At 38.3% G+C, this 24,236-nt stretch overlaps 2 protein-coding genes and 1 long non-coding RNA gene across 7 annotated transcripts in view; all 3 read left to right on the top strand.

The window, feature by feature from the left end:
• Positions 1 to 798, top strand: part of mtmr4 (myotubularin related protein 4) — a 63,200-nt gene extending 62,402 nt beyond the window's left edge. For all 5 annotated transcript variants that reach the window (XM_030153195.1, XM_030153196.1, XM_030153194.1 and 2 more), the window contains one exon: positions 621 to 798. In XM_030153195.1, the coding sequence (XP_030009055.1) occupies positions 621 to 798 (178 nt within the window). The remainder of the gene's footprint in view (positions 1 to 620) is intronic.
• A 990-nt stretch (positions 799 to 1,788) lies between these two features.
• Positions 1,789 to 20,016, top strand: LOC115432385 (uncharacterized). The gene is made up of 3 exons (XR_003937196.1): positions 1,789 to 1,977; positions 19,186 to 19,190; positions 19,986 to 20,016. It is a non-coding gene; the product is annotated as an uncharacterized LOC115432385 (long non-coding RNA).
• ca4a (carbonic anhydrase IV a) lies at positions 7,737 to 19,346 on the top strand. Its single transcript, XM_030153203.1, has 8 exons — positions 7,737 to 7,889; positions 13,506 to 13,550; positions 14,755 to 14,919; positions 15,029 to 15,174; positions 15,913 to 16,005; positions 16,265 to 16,331; positions 16,465 to 16,628; positions 18,259 to 19,346. Exons 1-8 carry the CDS (start codon positions 7,826 to 7,828, stop codon positions 18,436 to 18,438), a joined length of 924 nt encoding a protein of 307 aa, XP_030009063.1. The 5' UTR covers positions 7,737 to 7,825; the 3' UTR covers positions 18,439 to 19,346.
• Positions 20,017 to 24,236: the final 4,220 nt, after the last annotated feature.

The following is a 24,236-nucleotide window of genomic DNA, read 5'->3' as shown; positions in this document are numbered from 1 at the left end:
TGTCGGGTTCACATCTATATTTATCGTTAGTCGTATATTCAACGCAGTCAGAAACAGATGCTCAAGGTCAACGTCCTTCACACCTGTTTCAGAACAGATAATGAATATGGAACATCTTAGATTTAAGAGACATTTAAGTGTTTATGGGGATGATGAAGACGTGGAACATGAACCAGTTTATTGAACAGCATTAGAGTGAAAAACAAGAAAAGCACAAACAGCAGCAGGAGAAGGACACACACACACACTCGTAGACCTATGACCAAGTAGAACAGACTCATGTTACTTCATCTAAGGGTCAATTCAGATTAACATCTGTTATTGTTGTGAATTATGGCTGTAATGGTCTGTACCAGTATGTTCTATATGTGTGTGTGTATATATATATATATATATATATATATATATATACATATACATATATATATATAGCCCCCCGTTTGCCCTGGATCTGCCTCTGCTCTGTCCATCAGCAGGTTTTACTCATGTTGTTATTGTTGTATTTTATCAAACTGACACTCGTTTGTATTTAATTCTGTGGTTTTTGTCTTCGCTGCTGCTCCGGTGATAATCGGATCAGAACCGTCCCTAACCCCGTTTGCGTCTTTGTGTTTTTTCAGGAACTGTGGGAACGTGTTCTGTAAAGACTGCTGCCACTTGAAGCTGCCCATCCCGGACCAGCAGCTCTACGACCCGGTTCTGGTCTGTAACACCTGCCACGACCTGCTCTTGGAGTCCCGGACCCGCGAGATCCGCAGCCAGCAGCTGAAGAAGGCCATCGCCACAGCGTCCAGCTGAGAGACACGCCCACCGCCACGCCCTTTGGACGGCCCGGAGCCCGCCCGCCGAAGCGGGGGCAGAGGATGAGGAGGGACGCTCGGTCTGACGAAGAGGAGACGGAGACGAGTGGGCCGGGTCGACCCGCAGAACCCAGAGTTCACAGACTATTTTAGCGGCGTCGCGGCGTCCTGCTGCGTCCGTCCGCCACACCGTCCACCCCGTTTAGAACCAAACACCTGCACTTCCTCCTAGACCTGGACCCGGACCGGGTCGGGATGCCTCCGCCCGTGACACCGGAGGATCCTCCAGAACCTGAGCTGCTGCTACAGTATTTAAACGGACGAACTGAGACCAAACTGGAGCTAAAAGGGAGAAACTGCTGTTTACGCATCTTTTCTGTGGAGCCTGAATGTAACGTTTAAGGCACAGGAGTTCAAGTGGCGTTCAGGTTCTACGTTCAGCCCAGTATGACCAAAAACGGACCGGACCAGAACAATAATAACAGAGGGAAAAAAGTAATATCACATGATGAAAATGTTCACATGGACGAACTATCCATTAAAAAATGTGAAAAGCATGAACAAAAGAAAAGTTTAAAGAAAAATAAGAAGAATTTCAGTTTATTATTTATACATGTTTATTCTTACGTACAGATACAGTGGATCAAATGCACCAAACATTTAAGGACAGACAGAATATTAGTTCAATTACACTGATTTCAGATTATTCAAATTTGTTCCAATTATTATTTTTTAAAAACATGTTTAAAAATTTAGCAAAAATGAACAGATATAAACAAAAGAAACAAATATGAACAAATTAAACAGTAACAAGAATAAAACCTGCACAAAAATTATCAAACAAAAAAGATAAACATCAACAAAATGATATTAAATTACAGTTATTTCTATAAAGATATTTCATGTTTTTTATATTTGATCAGTTTATTCACATTATTTGTTAAAGGTTAGTTTGTAAATATAAAGGTTTTCATGTGATTTTACTTTTTAAACTAAAACAAATAAAAACGTTTGATTTGTCATTATTTCTGCTTTATTCTGTTCTTATTCTACTGGTTCTGATCCGCTTTAGATCCTATTGGTCTGAATGTAGAACCTGAACTAACCTGATTTTTATCGGCTTTTATTGTTCAAATGTTCCGTGTCATTTTTTTCCCGTGGGCCGGATCGGACCCTTGTCTGAGCCGCGGGCCGTATGTTGGACCCCCCTGGTTTAACAGATAAACTGGACGTTGGTTGAACATGTGCACCGTCGCCATGGTTATGTCTGTCGCTGCTTTTCTGGGATGCGTCGCTTCGTTCTGTGTCGGGACCCGTTGGGACCCGACGTCGTTTCTCCCGATCCCACAGAGGGTCCCTGAACGCACCGTGGGTTTTTTTCCCGTTTTTTTATCGGCGTGCATCCGATGGTTTCTGTCGTTTCCTTCTGACGTGTTGGTGTCGTCCGGACAATAGTGCCATATTCTGTTTGTTCTTTTGTCGGTGGCAGGTTTGGGAAAAATCGCTGCTAAAGAACCAGAGAAAAGGAAAGGTGAACGGAGGTCAAAGGTCAACCTGTACCATAAATAGTTCAGATCCATAGGAGGCGAAAACCTGTCACTTAACGAATAACTGTTGTAAAGAAATGCACTGTACAAGTCCAATAAAAGATTCTATCATGACCCGTCTGAGTGTGTGTGTGAGACCCAGACGAGAAAAAGACTAAGAGTTGTTTAATTAAATTCATTAAAGGAGTTTTTCAGCTTTAATTTTACAGAAACTGGAAAAGGTCGAATGAAAGAGACATTCAGAGCAAAATGGATTTATTTATTTATTTGTATTCTTTTTTTTGTATTTTATTTAATTGTATTTATTTATTCTTATTTATTAAATTTTATTTATTTAATTGTATTTATTTCTTATTTAATTGTGTTTGTTTATTTTGTTTATTTAATTTCATTTATTTATTTATTCTTCATCTGGATGTTTTCCTTTTACTTTGTGATTATGTTCGATTCTATTTGACATTTTTGTTTAGTCTTCCACTGACATTATTATTATTTTCTTTTTGTTTATTTTATTTCATCCGTTACTTTGATTTGTCAGGATTTATGAGGACTTTACAGAAACTGGAAAAGGTCAAAGGAAAGAAACGTTTGGATCACTATTTATTTACATATTCTTGTTTATTCTTATTTATTTACTTATTTTTATTGGTTTATTTTTTACTTATTTATTCTTTCTTATGTTTTTGTTTATTGTTATTTACTCTAGTTTATGTATTTCTTCTTACTCCATCATCTTGGTTTTGGATCCTCTTCATTTGTAATGTATTTACCTTTTACTTTTATGTTTCACTCTTTTTTTGTCTTCGTTTTCCTTCTTTGTCGTTTTTCAGTTTCATGTCAAACTGAAGTTTCATCCATCATTTCCAGATCTGAGATTTTCACCAAAGTTTAACTTCATAAACAGAAGCTGATGTGGAGAAGAAATGACAGAACCAGAGCCTGAACCTGAACTAGAACCAGAGCCTGAACCTGAACTAGAACCAGAGCCTGAACGTGAACCAGAACCAGAGCCTGAACCAGAACCAGTACCTGAGCCTGAACTAGAACCAGAACCAGAGCCTGAACCAGCACCAGACTCTGAACCAGAACCTGAACTACAACCAGAGCCTATACATGAACCAGCACCAGAACCAGAGCCTGAACCTGAACCAGAACCAGTGTCAGTGTGAAGTTGAGACCAACTGAAATGAGGTGAAAATGAATCTGATCTGATTAAATCAAACCACTTCACCTTAAAGACCCAAACCTCCACCTTTAACCCATAAAGACCCAGATGTCCACCTTTAACCCTTACAGACCTAAACATCCACTTTTAACCCATAAAGACCCAAACGTCCACCTTTAACCCTTAAAGACCCAAACGTCTCCCTTTAACCGACAAAGACCCAAACGTCCCCCTTTAACCCTTAAAGTCCCAAACATCCCCCTTTAACCGATAAAGACCCAAATGTCCACCTTTAACCCTTAAAGTCCCAAACATCCCCCTTTAACCGACAAAGACCCAAACGTCCCCCTTTAACCCTTAAAGTCCCAAACATCCCCCTTTAACCGATAAAGACCCAAATGTCCACCTTTAACCCTTAAAGACCCAAATGTCTCCCTTTAACCGACAAAGACCCAAACGTCCCCCTTTAACCAATAAAGACCCAATCGTCCCCCTTTAACCGATAAAGACCCAATCGTCCCCCTTTAACCGATAAAGACCCAAATGTCTACCTTTAACCCTTAAAGACCCAAACGTCCCCCTTTAACCGATAAAGACCCAAATGTCCACCTTTAACCCTTAAAGACCCAGGTCTTTTTCTGTTTTTTTTTTTTTTTTTTTTACCTCTTTTCCTTTTTTTCAGGTCCTTTTCAGTTCTTTAGCAGTTCTTTTTCAAGTCTTTTTCAGTTCTTTTTTTTAGGTCTTTTCCAGGTCTTTTTCATTTTTTTTCAGGTCTTTTTCAGGGCTTTCTCAGTTCCTTTTCCAGGTCTTTTTCTTTTTTTTTTTTTCAGGTCTTTTTCAGTTCTTTTTTCAGGTCTTTTCCAAGTCTTTTTCAGGTCTTTTTTCAGGTCTTTTTTCAGGTCTTTTCCAGGTCTTTTTCAGGTCTTTTTCAGGTGTTCTTCAGGGTTTTTTTCCCCAGATCTTTTCCAGGTCTTTTTCAGGTCTTTTTTTTTTTTTTTTAGGTCTTTTTCAGGTCCTTTTTCAGGTCTTTTCCAGGTTTTTCAGTTATTTTTCAGGTCTTTTTCAGTTTTTTTGTCAGGTCTTTTTCAGTTTTTTTTTTTTTCAGGTCTTTTTCAGTTTTTTTTTTTCCCAGGTCTTTTTCAGGTCTTTTCCAGGTCTTTTTCAGTTCTTTTTCACGACTTTTTCAGTTCTTTTTTCAGGTCTTTCCCAGGTCTTCTTCAGTTATTTTTTCAGGTCTTTTTCAGTTCTTTTTTCAGGTGTTTTTTAGTTATTTTTTCAGGTCTTTTCCAGGTCTTTTTCAGTTGTTTTTCCAGGTCTATTTCAGGTGTTTTTCAGTTATTTTTTCAGGTGTTTTTCAGGTCCTTTCCAGGTCTTTTTCAGGTCTTTTTTCAGGTCTTTTTCATGTCTTTTTCGGGATCTTTTTCAGTTCTTTTTCAGGTGTTTTTCAGTTCTTTATTCAGGTCCTTTCCAGGTCTTTTTCAGGCCTTTTTCAGTTATTTTTTCAGGTGTTTTTCAGGTGTTTTTCAGTTATTTTTTCAGGTCAGTTTTCAGTTCTTTCTGCATCAGATCCTTGGTTCATTCAGGTGTAAAGTTTTGCTGTAGTTCTCCTTTTGTCCACCAGGTGGAGCCTTTTCACCACATAACCCTGTGGGACTGACCATAGTTGACCCAGTCCGGACTAAACTCGGGTTAAAGCGGACTAGGACAGATTACTACTACTACCACCCCCCCAACCCCCCCCCAAAAAAAACCCGGGCCAGATGACACCCCCATGATATCAGTGTCAGGATGAGTGGATTTATCCACAGTTTATTGTTTTCTGAGCTTTTTCAGGTAAAAGTTAAATAAGAAAACAAACAAACTGAAATGTAAAAACTCTAAACTATGACTTTTATTATTTCTACCAGAAAAACGTCAGTAAAAATATCAGACTTCCACAAAGATTATGACCACACATCAGTCGAATAAAAAACAAACATTATGAATGGAAAATAATGTTTAATTGATTTAACTGTTTATCAAATAAGAAAAGTTATAACGTCCTGAAACTTCAACTTCTAAGATGAACTAGAATAGAATAGAATAGAATAGAATAGAATAGAATAGAACAGGTTTCATTGGGTTTCTATTCCAGTCTGGGGGTGAACTCTGGCCTTCGTCTCCTCATCTTCTGCCCTCTGACCTTTGACCTCTGACCTCCTGGATCACAGACTCTTTGAATCGTCTCCAGAGTGTGAACGTCTGTCTTTGTCTGATGAAGGACATGTTGAGGGACTTGGTTGTTTCCTCGTTAAACTCAACATCCTGAGGTGAAAACTCATTTGCATTGAATAGTCCTGTCCCTGTTGACCTCTGACCCCTCAGCCCCAGTCGGAGCCGTGCCGCAGACTCTTTGGTTTGTCCTCACCCTCCGACGTCCTTCGCTCACACTCATCTATTATTCACATCCTGTTCTAAGTTTCCACCTGGTGCATGAAAACCAAGATGACAGTTTCAACTTTTTCCATAAAAACTTGAGCAGTGAAGTGGACATTCTGCTGAACTCTGCAGGATCTGGACCGGGTCGGTGCTGTGGGGGGCGGGGTGGGGGGTCTCCACTTTCAGGAGCATTTAAGGGATTGGACTCCAAACAAATACATACAGCTTAATGTAAACCAGGACCAGAACCAGAACCACAATACATGACAGAAAGATTAGATCGATTATTGAACCAAATGTATACATTTATAAAACAAAAAGGAAAGAAAATTAATAAAAGAAATACCAATAAAAACAGTATATGCACAGTATGTATGTGTGTGTATATATGTATATATATATATATATATATATATATATATATATATATATATATATATATATATATATATATATATATAGTTTGACAATAGCAGAACTGCTAATGATTATTATAATGAAGTGATAATTGATAATAAAGTAAAAGCTCATTTTTAAAGTGACTCTTTCACAATCAGACAAAAAAACAAAACAAGAAAAACAGAATAAAAACATATAAATGAGATTAAAATCGACCTTATATTCAACCAGTTAATGGATGTTTGAGTAAATGAATAATTAGAGAAAATACAGGAAACAAAATACAGGCGTCATTATAAACAGAACCAGAACCAGACTGGTTTATTGTTCATGACACAGAACCATCTTTAATGTGTTAAAGTTGTCGTTTGTTGATGTTTTGGGTTTTTTTTCTGTTTTTAACTAAACTTCAGTTTTTTTGACTCATTTTATTCCCTTTTGTTAAATTGGTTTAAATGTGAAACTGGACCAGGTTGGTAAAGGGTCTCCAGGTCCAGGGGGATGTTTGTCCACCTGTTAAATGTCCTCTTCTGTCTCTGTGTCTTCAGTGTGTCTATGTGGTTCTGGTTCTGGTCCAGGTCTGCATGATCCACTGTGTTTTACCTGGTTCTGGTTTGGAACCTAAACATGTCCAATAAGAACAGACAGGGTTAAAATAGACAGTCAGGAGTCGGGGGGGGGGGGGGTTTACACATGGGGGTGGTGGTGGTAGTGAGTGTGTGTGTGTGTGGGGGGGTCATGGGGGGGCCTTTGGTGATTTATAACAGGCGGATCGTCGGAGGCTCATTCTATATCCGACTGAACGTCCACAGATGGACTTGGAGCGTGTGCCAGGCCCGGTTCAGGTGACCTGAACGCACCACGGAAACACCCCCACCTGTTTCCCAGCATGCATCTGTGCTGCCACTGAAACACCCCCACCTGTTTCCCAGCATGCATTTGTGCATTCATTAACACTTACAGGGTTAAAGTGGCTCTGTTTGTTTCTGTATGTGAATCTCATTTCAACCTTAAACCTGGAACTGTTGCTGCTTTTTCATCTGAATTTGTCCATTTATTTATTTTATTAGTTCATGTCTTTTTTATTTCATATTTAATTTTTAATTTGTTTTAATTTTATTGAATTAAATTTTATTTGATTTCATTAATTCAGACTGTTCAGGAGTAAAATAGACTAAATCAGCTCCAGGATCAGATCTGAGGTTAAAGCTCGTCCTTTTGGATCAATCACCTCCTGTCATTGATCATTAACTCCTCTGATTGGATCAGCTGATGGGGGGTGGGGGGGTGTCCCCCAGGGGCCGGTGTTGGGCCCTCACGAGCTCCGACCACGGAGGAGGAGATGCCCAAAGGGGGAGGGGCCTCTCTCTTTCTTTCCTGTCGGCTTTGGTGATAGATAAGTAGAAGACCCCCTGAAGAATGCGAACACATCCACAAAAAGCCGCCTTTGATTCGCCTCCATCCGCGCTCTGGTTCTGGTTCTGATTGGGTCCACAATGAAGCATCTGATCCTGCCTTTGGTCCTGGTGTCGGTCTGGAGGTTCTGCTCCGGAGCTGGAGGTGAGGAGCCTCATCACACATTTCTGTCAGCTTTGATGGATCTGAAGGGTCTGCTTCTACTGTCCAGGTTCTGCTTCAGGTTTTACGCATGAGTGTCTTTGGTTCTGTTGGGTTCTGGTTCTGTCATCTGAGGGTTTTTCATGTGTGTCCGTGAATCTGGACCCTTTTACGGTTCGTTTTAATCAATTCACTCAAGTCAGTGTGTGAAAAAAGGCTCAACTTGTCCTTCACCAGTTTTTTTTTTTTCCCAGACGCGTCTTTGACTTTATTCTTTTACAAAGTTAGAATTAAAACCGTCCAGAACCAGAACCGGACCCTCCGACCGGGTCCTGCACAAAACCCCGAGTCATCCGCGTCTCCTTCACCAGAACCGGCTGCGCACGGCTCCCACACCTGCCCCGTCCGTCACGACGCGGATCCGGACCGTTACTCCCGAGTCCCGGTCCGGATCCGGGTCCAGGTCCGGGTCCAGGTCCGCCGCGTCCGCCTCCGAAGCCTCAAGGACGCAGAGGAGACACTGGTCCCAGCCCGGTACGGGACCAGATCCGAGCCGACCCGGGTCCGTCTGTCTCTCCTCGTGCACCTGCTCAGACCCGCGGAGCGCGCCAGTTACGCGCATTTGCGTCCGTTGCCGCAGAGACGCGCGTGAGGCTGCGCAGCGCGTCCCGGACCGACGGCCGAGGATGGACCATGAACGCACCAGAAGAAGACAGAACCACCGGAGAGACGTTCATTTATTCATTTATTTATTCATTTATTAATTAATTTATTAATTTTAGGAAAATGAATCTTAAAAATCGCTGAGGTTTGAACCTTTTAACAGTAAAAATGGACCACAGCCTCCACCTCCCGAGCCGAGCCGAGCCGAGCCGAGCCTAGCCTTTATTACACTACTATTACACTGTTAATTCAGGATTATTGTAGAACTAGTCTGTCATTAACGTGGAGGATGTTTGTGACGTTCAGGGACAAAAAGAAAGTTCAGTTCCTCCGAAAAAAGGAGCAAAAAAAAAAAAAAGACATTTTATGGCACTTTTGTTTAAAAAAAAAATAGCAGACAGAAATTTAGACCTGTTATAATGGTTCTACTGGTTATAATTATTATAATGGTTTTAATGGTTATAATGATTATAATGATTATACTGGTTATAATGGTTATACTGGTTAAATTTATTCTAATGGTTATAATGGTTACTGGTTATAATCATTTTACTGGTTAAAATGGTTATAATGGTTTTACTGGTTATAATGATTATACTGGTTATAATGGTTATACTGGTAATAATTGTTATAATGGTTATACTGGTTATAATAGTTATATTGGTTATAATGCTTATACTGGTAATAATGGTTATACTGGTTATAATGATTATGCAGGTTATAATAGTTATACTGGTTGTAATAATTATACTGGTTATAATGGTTATACTAGTTGTAATGAGTATACAGGTTATAATGGTTATACTGGTAAGAATTGTTATACTGATTATAATGGTTATACAGGTTATAATATTTATACTGGTTATAATGGTTATACTGGTTATAATGATTATACTGGTTATAATGGTTATACTGGTAACAATGGTTATACAGGTTATAATAGTTATACTGGTTATACTGGTTATGATGATTATACTGGTTATAATGGTTATACTGGTAATAATTGCTATTCTGGTTATAGTGATTATATAGGTTATAATGATTATACTGGTAATAATTGTTATACTGGTTATAATGATTATACAGGTTATAATAGTTATACAGGTGATAATGGTTATACTGGTTATACTTGATATACTGGTTATAATGGTTATACTTGTTATACTGGTTATAATGGTTATAATAGTTATACTGGTTATACTGGTTGTAATTGTTAAACAGGTTATACAGGTTATAATAGTTATACTGGTTGTAATGGTTATACAGGTTATAATAGTTATACAGGTGATAATGGTTATACTGGTTATACTTGATATACTGGTTATAATGGTTATACTTGTTATACTGGTTATAATGGTTATAATAGTTATACTGGTTATACTGGTTGTAATTGTTAAACAGGTTATACAGGTTATAATAGTTATACTGGTTGTAATGGTTATACAGATTATAAAAGTTATACTGGTTGTAATGGTTATACTGGTCCTTAAAAGGTTAAATAATGACATTTATCTCCATTATTCTAGTGTTATCATCATCAACAGGAGCCTCTCGTGGTTCCTGGTTTCTGTCTTTTCTCGTGTTTCTTTGTATTTTTTTGTGTTGTCTTCGTGTCTTCTCGTGTTTCTTTGTGTTTTCTCGTATTTCTTCGCAGTTTCTCATGTTTCTTCGTGTCTCTTCGTGGGTTTTGTCCACTCCATCCTCTCCTACCTCGTGGACGTGCGTTTAGTCCAACCCATTTGTTTTTGTTTCTTTGTCTTTTGTTCAGTTTCCTCTGTTTTCTCGAATCCATTCAGTCACATTCACATTGTTCTCACACGGATCAAAGCCGAGTGGCCATTGGTCCAGCGGAGGCGGGTCAAGCTCTGATTGGCTGATGAGAGGAGGATTTCAAAAGGACAGAGTGGACTGTCCAACATCTGGACTGAACCCATGTCCTGCTTTAAAGACACACAAATGGAATGAAAACACTTCAAATATTTGTTTCTTTTCCAGTTTTTATCTGATTTAATGGAAGTTCATGGTCATTTAACTGATGCATCTAAGACCTGATGCCTTTAAATTTAGCCCTCAAAAACACACAACTATTTTATTACAACTTCTAAATGACTGATGATTGACTTTTTTTTGTCTTTCCCAAGTGATTTATCACCATTTATTCTAATATTATCTTCTGTATTTTACATGTTTCAGGGTAAATCCGGTATTTTCTATATTTAATTCACTGATCATGTTGATGTTCATTAAAGCTCAGAGTAAATTCAAAGGTTATTTTTTCAAAAACAGAGAAAACTGAAGAAAAAGTGTCTTTTTCAGTCCAATCTATCATTAACGGAACATAAAACAAGTGTCTACAACCATATTCAGTTTATGTTACTTATTATTTTGTTCATTTTTGTTGCTTATTTTATTCTTCACATCATTTTGGTCATTTTTTTTTGCATTTTTTCATGCATAAATCCAGTGCATCCATCCACTGTCACTGATCTAACTCCACGGGTTTTACTGGTGAATCAATGTTGAAGAAGATGACAATCTTTCCATGGTAACTATGGAGTCTCTGAACGTCCAAATATGATCATATCTGATGACCATGAAAAGGTGAAGAACTGTATTTTACACCAGTTATGGACATGGATTGATAGGATTAGTGGATCAACAGGTATTAAACAGTTTAGATCAGTAGGTGGTTGTGGTTTTTGAGGGTTAACTGAATACATACAGGGTTCTGGATGGAATGAAATGATGAACTCTGCCAATTTTTCAAGTATTTTGCTTATTTTTTCTTCACTACAGAAGGATTTGTTCACTTTTATGCCACATTTCAATTTTTTTTTTTCACGGTAAATTTTCTCCTTTTTCTATCTATCTATCTATCTATCTATCTATCTATCTATCTATCTATCTATCTATCTATCTATCTATCTATCTATCTATCTATCTATCTATCTATCTATCTATCTATCTATCTATCTATCTATCTATCTATCTATCTATCTATTTTTACCAATTTGTTAAACATGTATGTTATATTCTGTTTTTATTTATTCAAAAAATAATAATGTTTGAGCATTTAGACCCAATGGATCAAATATGATACAAAATTGAAAACTCATACATGGAAAGTGATACTTGAAAACTTTTTTTTTTTTTTGGGGGGGGGGGGGGGGGGGTTGTTCAGAAGGACCAATGAAGGCTCCAGTTTCAAAGAACTGGAATTTTCTGTCAGTGATTTAATGGTTCAGGCTTTACAGGATTAAACAGTTTAGATCAGTAGATGGTTTAGGTTTTTGAGGGTTAACTGAATAAATACAGGGTTCTGGATGGTATGAAATGATGACCGCTGCTAATTACCTCCGCCAAGGAGGTTATGTTTTTGCCAGGGTTTGTTTGTCTGTCTGTCTGTCTGTCTGTCTGTTTGTCTGTCCGTTAGTGTGCAACATAACTCAAAAAGTTATGGACAGATTTTGATGAAATTTTCAGGGTTTGTTGGAAATGGGAAAAGGAAGAAATGATTAAATTTTGGTGGTGATCGGGGGTGGGGGGGCCCAAGGGGGGGGCGCAGATCAGAAAATTTCATCAAAATCTGTCCATAACTTTTTGAGTTATGTTGCACACTAACGGACAGACAAACAGACAGACAGACAGACAAACAAACCCTGGCAAAAACATAACCTCCTTGGCATGGGGGGGCCCACGGGGGGGGGGCACTGATCAGCCTTGGCGGAGGTCTGCGCTCTCCGAGTGCTTCTAGTTTTTCAAATATTTTCCTCATTTTCTCTTCACTTTAGAAAATTTGTTTACTTTTATGCCCTATTTCAAGGTTGTTGTTTTTATTGTTTTTTTTGTTAATGTTCTCCGTATTTTTCAGGTATTTAGTTCATTTTAACCTGATTTTACAAGTTTTTGTACATTTTATCCAATGAATAATTGAGGTAAAACTGTATTTTACACCAATTATTAACATGTATTGATAGGATTAGTGGATCAACAGGTATTAAACAGTTTAGATCAGTAGATGGTTGTGGTTTTTGAGGGTTAACTGAATAAATACAGGGTTCTGGATGGTATGAAATGATGAACTCTGCTAATTTTTCAAGTATTTTCCTAATTTTCTCGTCACTTTAGGAGGGTACTTTCATTTATTAAACAGTTTAAATCAGTAGATGGTTCTGGGTCTTTAAGGGTTAATTCATTTGACTAAATCAGATGAACCAGTGTAAACAGTCGGATCTCATCCATGTCCGTTCTGGTTCCAAACGGATCACCGTCGTTGGTGTCCGTGACCTTTGCCCAGTGATGGCACCTGTGAAGCCGGTCCAAAGCCTTGAGCCGCCTCCGTTTATTTTCAGAGGCCATTATCATGTTGAAGCAGGAGGAAGGACTTACCGACGGGGCTTCCTCCACAAACACCGGCACAACTCCTCATACAATTCTAATCACAGAGCAGGAGACCCTCCCCGTATTTTTTCAATGGCATGTGTGTTTTTCATAAATATTTGATTTGTGAGATAGCTGCAGATATTTGTCTCCGAGTCCAGGCTGGAAACATGCAAACCAATTGTGAAATATTAATAAACCCTCAAACAAACATGTGAGAATAGGGACCTCAGTGATGCTAAAGATTGGCTCAGTGTTTATTCTGATAGCACGGAAAGATAAAGCACAAACGGCAACTTTTTTTGTAAAGAGGGAGACAATTCCTGTGTATTAGGGTTTTTGTATGACCGGGAATCATGGGAGAACAATCCAGTGTTTGCATTAAAGGGAAGAAAAGCTATAAATACCAGCACATGTTCATGAACACAGATCAAATCTATAGCCGGACGTTTACCAGTATACATGTATATATGTGTATATGTGGAGGAGCAGGCGGTTCTCACGACAGAGTACAGGGGTTAAGACGTCTGCACCATGGTAACCCCCCACCCCCACCCCATGTTTCCTCTGTTTCAGATTGGTGTTACCAGTCCCAGTTCACCTGTGAACACCAATGCAACAGTAAGTCTCACCTTTACCTGCACTATAGAATAGAATAGAATAGAATAGAATAGAATAGAATAGAATAGAATAGAACAGCATAAATATAATAGATTAGAATTGAAAAGAACAGCATAAAATAAAATAAAATAAAATAAAATAGAACAACAGAACAGAATAGAATAGAACAGAACAGCATAAAATAAAATAAAATAAAATAAAATAGAACAACAGAATAGAACAGAACAGCATAAAATGAATAGAATAGAATAGAATAGAATAGAACAACAGAACAGAATAGAATAGAACAGAACAGCATAAAATAAGATAAAATAAAATAAAATAGATTAGAATAGAACAGAACAGCATAAAATAAAATAGAATAGAATAAAACAACAGAATAGAATAGAATAGAATAGAATAGAATAGAATAGGCTTTATTATCATTATGTAATTGCAGGTGTTCTCTGCCAGCGTATACTATCATATAACATAGTAACATATAAACATATATTACAAAACAAGGTAAATGTGCGGTAAAAAGATGTGCTAAATATAACATAAAACAGAGTAATCTAGTTCTGTAACATTAGAATCATGGTGTCATTGCCCATAGTCACATTTTGTCCATATTGTGATATTTTTGTAACTTTAACACTGATTTATTTTATACAGATATAACAAAAATATAACTGAGGTAATTATACCATGAGTCTAATGATATAATATAGTTTCATAAAACAGAGATATAAACAAGGTAAATATATAAGAGTAAGTAACAAAGATTATACGTATTAGAAGTACTTTTTATATCTGTACATATGATTGTTGTGATGCAGCATCAATAAAATTCAGTCTAATCTAATCTAATCTAATATAATATAATATAATATAATCTTATCTAAAGTAATCTAATATAATCTAATATAATATAATCTGATCTAATGTAATCTGATCTAGTCTAATCTGATCTAATCTAATCTGATCTAATCTAATCTGATCTGATCTAAGGGTTTGTTTAAATTGATGTTTTTGAGACTTCTCAGATTTTTGGTCCAGTTTTCGTTTTAATAATCATTACATATAATATATTTTTTTATTCTAAACTTTTGGGTTTTAATGTCGGTACCTTCTTCCGTTTCATAACTGACCTTTAAACCTCACACGAGTCATTTCTTAAAACTCAGTTCCGTGTAGGTTCAGTGTTTGTTGCGTCTGGTTTCAGCTCCAGATAAATGGACTCATGCCAACGGTGACTGTGGAGGAAAGTCCCAGTCGCCCATCAACGTGGTGACCAGGAAGACCCTCCCCGATGCCCGCCTCACCCCCTTCGACTTCAACAACTACCAGCAGATCTTCAGGGGGACCATCAAGAACAACGGACACTCAGGTGAGTCCACAGGGTTGGAGCGGATCAGACCGGGTCAGACTGGCTCAGACCGGGTCAGACCAGGTCTGGGAGCACAGCGTCCTCACCTCTGTGGTGTCTTCTCCTCCAGTCCAGGTCGGCGTCCCCCACCTCAGCACCGTCTCGGGGGGGGGTCTGCCCACCACGTACAAGGCCGTCCAGTTCCACCTGCACTGGGGGGACAATGGGGGACCCGGGTCAGAACACACCATCGACGGGGAGCAATACCCCATGGAGGTATGACTGGGATGGGTCTGGACCGGGGGGACGGGGGGGGGGGGGGGGGGGGGGGTGTATGGACTGGGGGATGACAGAGGTCAGAGGGGGGGTCCACACAGCGACAACAGGCAGTTAAACTCTATAAGAATATGAAGAAAAAAACTGAAATATAATAATTATCTCAGTGTTATTGAATAATGAATAATGAATAAACAGTGAATATTTACAAAGATGAAACATTCAGAATATTTCAGTCTTTAATGGTCATGGAGGAAAATGCACAGCATTTAGTTGCTTTAACACAAACATAATGAATAAATAATCTGAAGATACTTCAAAAGAATTCAAACCCTTAAAATGTCCTTTGAAAATTAAGTGAATAAAGCGCCAAAAATGAATAAATAATACATAATATACAAGACGGATCAAGCAAAAGTAGGACAAAATGTGTATTTTTGAATGTGGTCAATTGTTTTGTGTGAATATTTCAGATTTTATGACGTTAAATGAGCATCAACAGAAGTTTGAAATAGTTTGGTTCAGAGTCTGAATTCCTCAAACATCAGCGTAAACTGATGGATTGGCTCCTGGTGCCGATCCAACGGTGAATGTAACGGTGAACTTAACGGTGAACTTAACGGTAAACTTAACGGTGAACTTAATGGTAAACTTAACGGTGAATGTAACGGTGAATTTAATGGTGAACTTAACGGTGAACTTAACGGTGAATTTAACGGTGAACATTGTTCTCCACAGCTCCATATCGTCCACATGAAACATCACTACACTGACCTGACGACAGCGCTGTCCGACCCAGAGGGCGTCGCTGTGCTTGGATTCTTCTACGAGGTACGATTAAAACTATGAACCAGAACCAGAGTCAGAACCAGAACCAGAACCAGAACCAGCCTTTATTGTCCTTGTGTTAGTCCAGTCACTGCAACAATATGAATAAAAAAAAAACAATATTTCATAAAATAAGAATAAAACAAATATAAAAAATAGACATAAAATATGAACAGACACAATATGAACAATATTAACAGTATGCGATAAGATAAGATAAGGAATGAAATGATGCTAAACTGTCCTGTTCTTCTTCTTTCAGAGGTCCAACAGCGCCAACAGGAAGTACGAGCCTATCATCAATGCCCTGAGGAGCATCAAGACCACAAGTAGGTCCAGCTCCTCAAGTCCAGGTCCAGGTCCTCAGGTCCAGGTCCAGGTCCATGTCCAGGTCCAGTCCATCTGTGGTTGAACCCCACTGTGCTGACATTTACGTCCTGTCTTTCTTCTGTGGTTCTGCAGACGGGAACACGTCGCTGCCTCCCGTCTCCTTGGCCCAGCTGATCCCGGCTCAGCAGAACCTGACCAGTTACTACCGGTACAAAGGCTCTCTGACCACGCCGGGCTGCACCGAGGCTGTGGTCTGGACGCTGTTTGAGAACCCCATCCCTCTGAGCACCGAGCAGGTAAATGAACGCACCTGTAGAACCCGGACCAGTCCGGACTAGAACATCTGAGAACAGACTGGACTTTATATGTTCATGGTGGATCTGATGTTCATCTGGACTCACATTCAGCCCAATCTGAGCTCAAACGGGTCAGAATTGTCAACCAATAAGAATGAAAAAAGGACAAATGCTTTATTATAAAAGTACAAACTAACCTTAAAACATATGAAAAACATGAACAAAGAGGAATTTATTCATATAAGTCAGTTTAATTTAACCAATATTCAACCTCAGTTTATCATTTCTACATGTTCCTTCTATCATACAGATACAGTGGATCTACAAATACACACTGAATATTGGTCCAATTACATTGATTTATCAGGTTATTCAGATTTTTAAAAAAGATGTTCAAAAATTTGGCAAAGTTCATTTTTGCTAAATTTTTTAACATCTTTTTAGAAATAAACAAAAAAATAACAAAAAAAAAAATAAAAAATCTACAAATAAGAACAAATTAAACAGTAGGATAAACAAAACCAGCACAAAAAAAAAAAATCTACAAATAAGAACACATTAAACAGTAACATAAACAAAACCTGCAGAAAAATAAGCACAATATTGATGAACATGAATAAAATGATGTTCAATTACACATCCTTCTGTTATGACAGTTCATGTTCATATTTGTTCAGTTTATTCTAATTTTTGTTAAAGGATAGTTTATAAATGTAAATATTTTCATGTAATTTAACTTTTTTACAGTAAAACAAACAGTTTGTATTTGTCATTATTTATAGCTAATTCTATTCTTATTTGGCTGGTTCTGATTCACCTTACATCATATGGGTCTGAACTAAAATTAGTTTAAAATGTTCAGTGTCTTTTTTCATCTTTTCATTAATTCATCCATTGGACCGGATCGGACCCTTTAATGGCTCAGTTCTGGACCACAGGCCGCATGTTTGACACCACTGGTCTGGTCCATTTACAATCTGTATGTTTGGGACAAATGGACCTGAGATATAGAACAGAACAGAACAGAACTGAAAAGAATAGAATGGGACTTTGTTGTCACTGTTACAGGAACAATAAAAATCTGTTTATCAGCAAAAACACTTTAAGTGTGAACAGTCTTAAAGTATCACAGACAATTATACTGAAAAACATTAACATTGTGTTTCCTGTTGTTCATGTCCCAGATCCTTCAGTCATTTTAAGAGTTAGTTTAAGAGTTATTTTAAGAGTTATTTCAGTAACAAATGTCTTTTCAGACTCGGTGTCGATCCCTTTAATATTCGTCACCTTTCTTTTTCCACTGGTTTCTTGGACCTTATCGTTTCTAATTTCATCATTTTATTAAAACAAACCACAGTTACAGCTGCTGTTTTCCTCCTTTTCATCTGTTGCCATGGTAACACAGGTCACACGGTTCACACTCCCATGTTTTTCTTCACATACTTTTAAGGTAGAATTAAAGGTGTGCAACAGTGTTTAGACAAATGTGTTTAATGGACTTTTGTCTGTGGATCCTGAAGTGAATGACCTCTGACCTCTGATGTGTTATACCCAGGTCAGGTAAAGGTAAAGGTTGTGACCTTTCCTTTGGCGTTTTTTTTGAGTCTGTGCTTGTTGCATCTTCCTCCAGCTGCGAACCTTCTCTGAGCTCAAGTTCCACGACGGGAAGCCGATGGTGGGGACCTTCAGGCCCGTGCAGCCTCTCAATGGGCGCCAGGTGTACCGGTCTGGTGGTGCCGCCGTCCTCGCCAGCACCACGGTCCTGGTGGCCGCCGTTGCCGTCGCCCTGGGCCTGTCCCGCCCCAACTAGAGCCAGGCATCCCACACTGCACTGCGACACCCATGAACACCAACAGCCCCCCACCTCCTCAGCCGAACCCCGGTTTGTAACGTCATCGCATGATCAGTGAAACCATCGGCCATGTCGTAGTGCACGCGCCCGGCCCCGCCCACGTGGCGCAAATGACAAAGGTGTTCCGGGAATGCCTTAGAGAGGCGGCACGTGGGCGGACGGCACTCATGCATGCGTAGTTAAACTATTCCGTAGTTCTTCATCAGCATTATGAATGTGCCATAAAGCAGGTTACAGAGCACGCTCAGTGACGCTCAGTTCCAGACCACGCCCCTTAGTTGTGCAGTAGTTTTCTTCTTCCTAAACACCAGCACGCCGTACGCCGACCTCATCCACCTTGTCCAATGTCAGGTAAATTTAGTCCCACTAATGTCAACCTGGTTTCGGCTCAGAGCGCCGCTGTCGCCAAACAGGTGCGCACGTGATGTGCACGTGATGTGCACGTGATGTGTACATGGATGGAGCTATTTATAGAACCCTGAGTCATAAAAACAGGCTGCGTTTCAGAGCCAGCGGTCAAAAGAGTCAGCAGTTCTGGTCTCATTCAACGTCCAGGAGCACCCCCCCGCTATGCCAGGTGAACTCTGGGTAAGAGGGGAGGGGCAGGGGAATGGGGGTGGGGTGGTTTCCACACAGCCATGACAGCTGGAGGCAGAGGGGCGGTACCTGAGAGGAGGAGGAGCCTCCATCAGACTGTACAGGAAGTGGTGGTAGCTGCAGCAACGCCTCCTAGTGGACGGTTTTGGAGCGGACAGGAGCGATAACAAAACCAAATGCACATTTAACACGACTTAGAAACATTCGACTTCTCGTAACGTTTTAGTCAATAAACAGAAGCTGAAGGTCGTCATTAACCCTTAAACACCTACAACAAATGAATTGAACTTTTACCAAGTGATTTATCACCTAATTATATAATAATATTATCTTTAGTATTTTTCAGTGTAAATCCAGTATTTTCTATATTTAATTCACTGATCCTGTCGATCACTGTTGTTCAGCTCATGTTAGTTCAGGTTTCACATTCAGTCCAGTTCCATCTTAAATGGACCAGTAAAATAATAGCATAATAACCCATAAATAATGACAATTCCAAGCTTCTCCTCTTTGTTTTAGTGCAAGAAAAAAACATTAAATCATGAAAATATTTACATTTACAAACTATCCTTTAACAGAAAAGATGTGAATAACCTGAACAAACTGACATTTCTAAGAAAAATCTGTGCAGTTTGAACTATATTATCTCTGAACTTATCATTTGTACATTTGTACATTTACAAGCAATGTTACCCAAACATTTAGTAAAAGGCAGAATATTGTTAAAATTGTTCTTAATTTTCACATTGTTCACATTTTCTTCAGGTTTTTCTGTTATCATTTTATCTCATCGGTCTGTATGTGATCCCTGTACAAAAAGCAGTTCAAAACCATTAAATGTTAATGTCTTCAGTGTAATTTTTGCTGTTCGTATAATCATGTCGTGGACCAGATTGGACCCTTTGGAGGGCCAGTTTTGGCCCACGGACCACATGTTTGACACCTGTGAAGTAGATGATCATTAAAGCTCCAAGTAAATTCAAATGTTATTGGATCAAAGCAGAAAAAATGGAAGAAAATATGATTTTTTTTTTTTTTTTAGCAAAATATAGCATTAATTCTATATGAAAATAAGCATGTAAACCACTTTTTTTGTCAAACTACATGAGTTTTATTGTTGAACCAGTGTTAAAGAAGATTGGGGTGTTTCCATGGTTACTGTAGAGGCAACGAATGCATCTGAAGAATACGAGACGAAAACTTCATTTGAATTTTTTCACTGCGTTGGTTCAAAAGTTCAGACGTATTTTCCATCTGCAGATGCTTTTGGGGATTTTAAGGGTTAAACTTTAGAGCAATAATGAACCAGAGGATGACGAGGCCACAATCCGAGGGTCCAGTAAAGACCGTGAGACCAGAACGACTCCTGGACCCACTGTTTGAACGCAGCCTCTAGTGACCATCAGTGGTATTACAGTTCAGACACTTCCAGACTTTTCTTCCTTCGTACGTTTGCATGATCCGAACCGCGCTGCCGTCACTCGTGTGTCTGTGTTTCCGACCCGTGGAGTTCGGTGGTCGATCCTCCGACCCTCTGACGTGTTCATGGCTTGTATTACAGGGTCTCAGATGCACTGAATGTTATCGACTGTGAATTCCACCCATGAGTCCAGGCTTATTTATCCACCTGGACTCACTCTGTATTCTAGTGAGAGATTTGTGCAATTTTCCAGCAAGATTTAATGTGATGATCGAGCAAGGAATATATCTGTATTTTCCATTGTTTCCAAGCATCTACTTCTGCTTCTCTGCTGTTTCATTGTACATGTATTTATGAACTGAATGTTTATATTGATATGAGACGCACAGTCAATGTTATTTATGTATTGCCAAGTTTATATAGTCTTGAATGCCAAACATATATGAAGAATCCAGATGTTTATGACCAATCGAGTTTACTCATGATGTTCAAGTGTATGAGATTGTCAGTTTGTGATGCTTGAAAGTGTCATAATATGTGAATGTGTTTCAACTGAACAATAAACGACTTACATGCCTTTTTAATTAGCCTCCTGCTTCAGTTTATCTACTTACATCCTTCAGTAAAAGTATTTATACACACTGGAAATACTGCCAGTTCTGCTTGTAAAACTGTACTCGACTTGGATACACTGAAAAAATGAATATCTGACTTAAATAAACTGATTTGAATTTGGAATATTTATCTTGAAACAAATTTTTTAATATGTATTTACTTATTTATTGAGACTTAAACTCATTCAGATTATTTGACTTACTCCATTAATGTTCCTCTTGTTCTACACCACTGAGATGTCACAACTAATTCAAATATTTATAATAAAACCAGCTCCATAGTCAGAGGATGAGTATGGAGGACACAGGAACTGTTTACCTTCAACACATTTGGACTGGTTTTATATACTTTTGCTTATATATATCTATGGAGTCAGTGTTGTAAAGCTCCTTAACAGGTGTAGTTTGTAAAACTACAGTAATTCCTCATGGCAGTCATTCATACATGACTGCTATGTATGAATACATGACATATGCCATACATGACGTATGTATGTATGTATGTATGTATGTATGTATGCATGTATGCATGTATGCATGCATGCATGCATGCATGCATGCATGTATGTATGTATGTATGTATGCATGTATGCATGTATGCATGCATGTATGCATGTATACATGTCTGTATGTATGTCTGTCTGTCTGTCTGTCTGTATGTATGTATGTATGCATGTATGTATGCATGTATGTATGTATGTTTGTATGTATGTATGTATGTATGCATGCATGGATGCATATCTGTGTGTATGTATGTATGTATGTATGTATGTACGCATATCTGTGTGTGTGTGTGTATGTATGTATGCATGCATATCTGTGTATGTATGTATGTATGTATGTATGTATGTATGCATATCTGTGTGTGTGTGTGTGTATGTATGTATGCATGCATATCTGTGTGTATATGTATGTATGTATGTATGTATGTCTGTCTGTCTGTCTGTCTGTCTGTCTGTATGTATGTATGTATGCATGTATGCATCTATGTATGTATGTATGCATGTATGTATGTATGTATGTATGTATGTATGTATGTATGTATGCATGCATGTATGCATATCTGTGTGTATGTATGTATGCATATATGTGTGTGTGTGTGTGTGTGTATGTATGTATTTATGTATGTATGTATGTATGCATGCATGTCTCTGTGTGTGTGTGTGTATGCATGTATGTATGTATGTATTTATTTATTTATGTATGCATATATTTGTATGTATGCATATATTTGTATGTATGTATGTATGTATTAGGCCTGTTACAGTACACAAAATTTTTGGTTCGGTGCGTTTTCGGTTTTGAAAGCCACGGATCGTTTTTTTTTTCGGTTCGGTACGGTAAGAAAGAAAACCCCTCAAAATGTCTCTACTACATTTATGAATTTTTAAAAATTTTCCCCCCAATTTTTGGACACAATAGAATATAGAAAAACAAGAATAATATAATTCTGCTGCTATAAATCAAATAGAAAATAAAATAAATGATTAATATTACTACGTGTTTTAAACATTAGTATTGCACTTTTTCCTGAAAGATAGTTTTGAACAAACAACAAAAATCTAATCACGGTTCTGTCAGTTCACATTCTGCATAAAAATAACAAAAAAATTCTACATGAAGTCCAACATTAACCAGAGGACAAACTGGTATTCTGTTTAAACAAACTGAAGAGAAACGTTGACAACAAAAAATTAACCAAATTATTTATTTTAGGACAGATAAACTGTTAAGGCCACTTTGTGTACGTGCGCACGTGCATGCACGGTGTGATTTGTCAGGGGGATATTTTTTTATTTTTTATTTTTTTTTTGGGTCGGAGCCAGGGGGGCGGGCATAACTAGCGCTGGCGTGAAACTTTATATGCTTTCAACGTCTAATTCCGGGTTCTATTCCTCTGTCATACAGCGTGCGTGAGAGAGAGAGAGAGAGAGAGAGAGAGAGAGAGAGAGAGAGAGAGAGAGAGAGAGCTAGTGTCAGTGTTTTAAAACTACCGTAGTTCCTAGGGGCCAAACAACATCCGTCTTTATAACGTCTCTTTCCCCGTTGTTGTCTTTCACTGGGACCTGAACTGATCCCAAACAGACTGTAATGATGGTGGAGGGTCTTCAGTCTCTTCCTTCCAGGTTCACATCATATTTGTTTTTTGTTGTTTTTTTTAACCTCATATCAGCTGCCATTTTGTATCTCGGGTCAATGTGTGCGTCCTTCCATATGTTCGTGTGAAACTTGCGCGGATTTAAAGTTCCGCATCAAACAGCGTCTTTCATTCCTCTTTCTTTTTCTCATCATACTGTGCCATTTCGGCACAGCTGTGTACCGAACCGAACAGGTGTGTACCAAAACGGTTCAGTTCGGTACGTGTACCATTACAGGCCTAGTATGTATGTATGTATGTATGTATGTATGTATGTATGTATGTATGTATGTATGTATGTATGTCTGTGTGTGTGTGTGTATGTATGCATGTATGTATGTATGTATGTATGTATGTATGTAAGTAAGTATGTTTGTTTGTATGTATGTATGTACTGTATGCTTTTATTTGTGCATATGTTTATGCATATATGTGTGTGAGTATGTATGTGTGCATGTTTCTGTATGTATGTACGTGTGTATATGTATGTATGTATGTATGTATGTAAATATGTATGTATGTATGTTTGTATGAATGTATGTATGTATGCATGCATGCATGTATTATTTGTATGTATGTATGTATGTATATATGTCTGAATGTGTGTAGGTATGTGTGTGTGTGTGTGTGTGTGTGTGTGTGTGTGTGTGTATGAATGTATGTGTGTATGTATGTACTGTACATTCCCACCCAAGTGTTTCTGTAGGTATTTCAAGATGTTTCATGCTGTTATTCTAACGTTCATCAGCGCCCCCTGGTGTTCAAATGGTAAGGCTACACTAAATGCTCCAAAAAGGGTAATTTTTTGACCATCTTCAAATCTTGTTAAAAAGTGATCTTGATCATTATACTCTACCGGTCAAAAGTTTTGGAACACCCCAGTTTTTCCAGTTTTATATTGAAATTCAAGCAGTTCAAGTCCAATGAACAGCTTGAAATGGTACAAAGGTAAGCAGTGAACTGCCAGAGGTAAAAAAAAAAAAAAAAA

The sequence above is a fragment of the Sphaeramia orbicularis genome, chromosome 14 (assembly GCF_902148855.1).
Source record: "Sphaeramia orbicularis chromosome 14, fSphaOr1.1, whole genome shotgun sequence".
NCBI lineage: Eukaryota > Metazoa > Chordata > Actinopteri > Kurtiformes > Apogonidae > Sphaeramia > Sphaeramia orbicularis.
This window is presented reverse-complemented; position numbering and strand designations above follow the sequence as displayed.

Coding starts and splice junctions, on each gene's coding strand:
- ca4a (XM_030153203.1), top strand. CDS start 7,826: ATGAAGCATCTGATCCTGCCTTTGGTCCTGGTGTCGGTCTGGAGGTTC. Junction 13,551..14,754: donor CTGTGAACACCAATGCAACA/GTAAGTCTCACC, acceptor GTCTGGTTTCAG/CTCCAGATAAATGGACTCAT. Junction 16,629..18,258: donor TCCCTCTGAGCACCGAGCAG/GTAAATGAACGC, acceptor ATCTTCCTCCAG/CTGCGAACCTTCTCTGAGCT.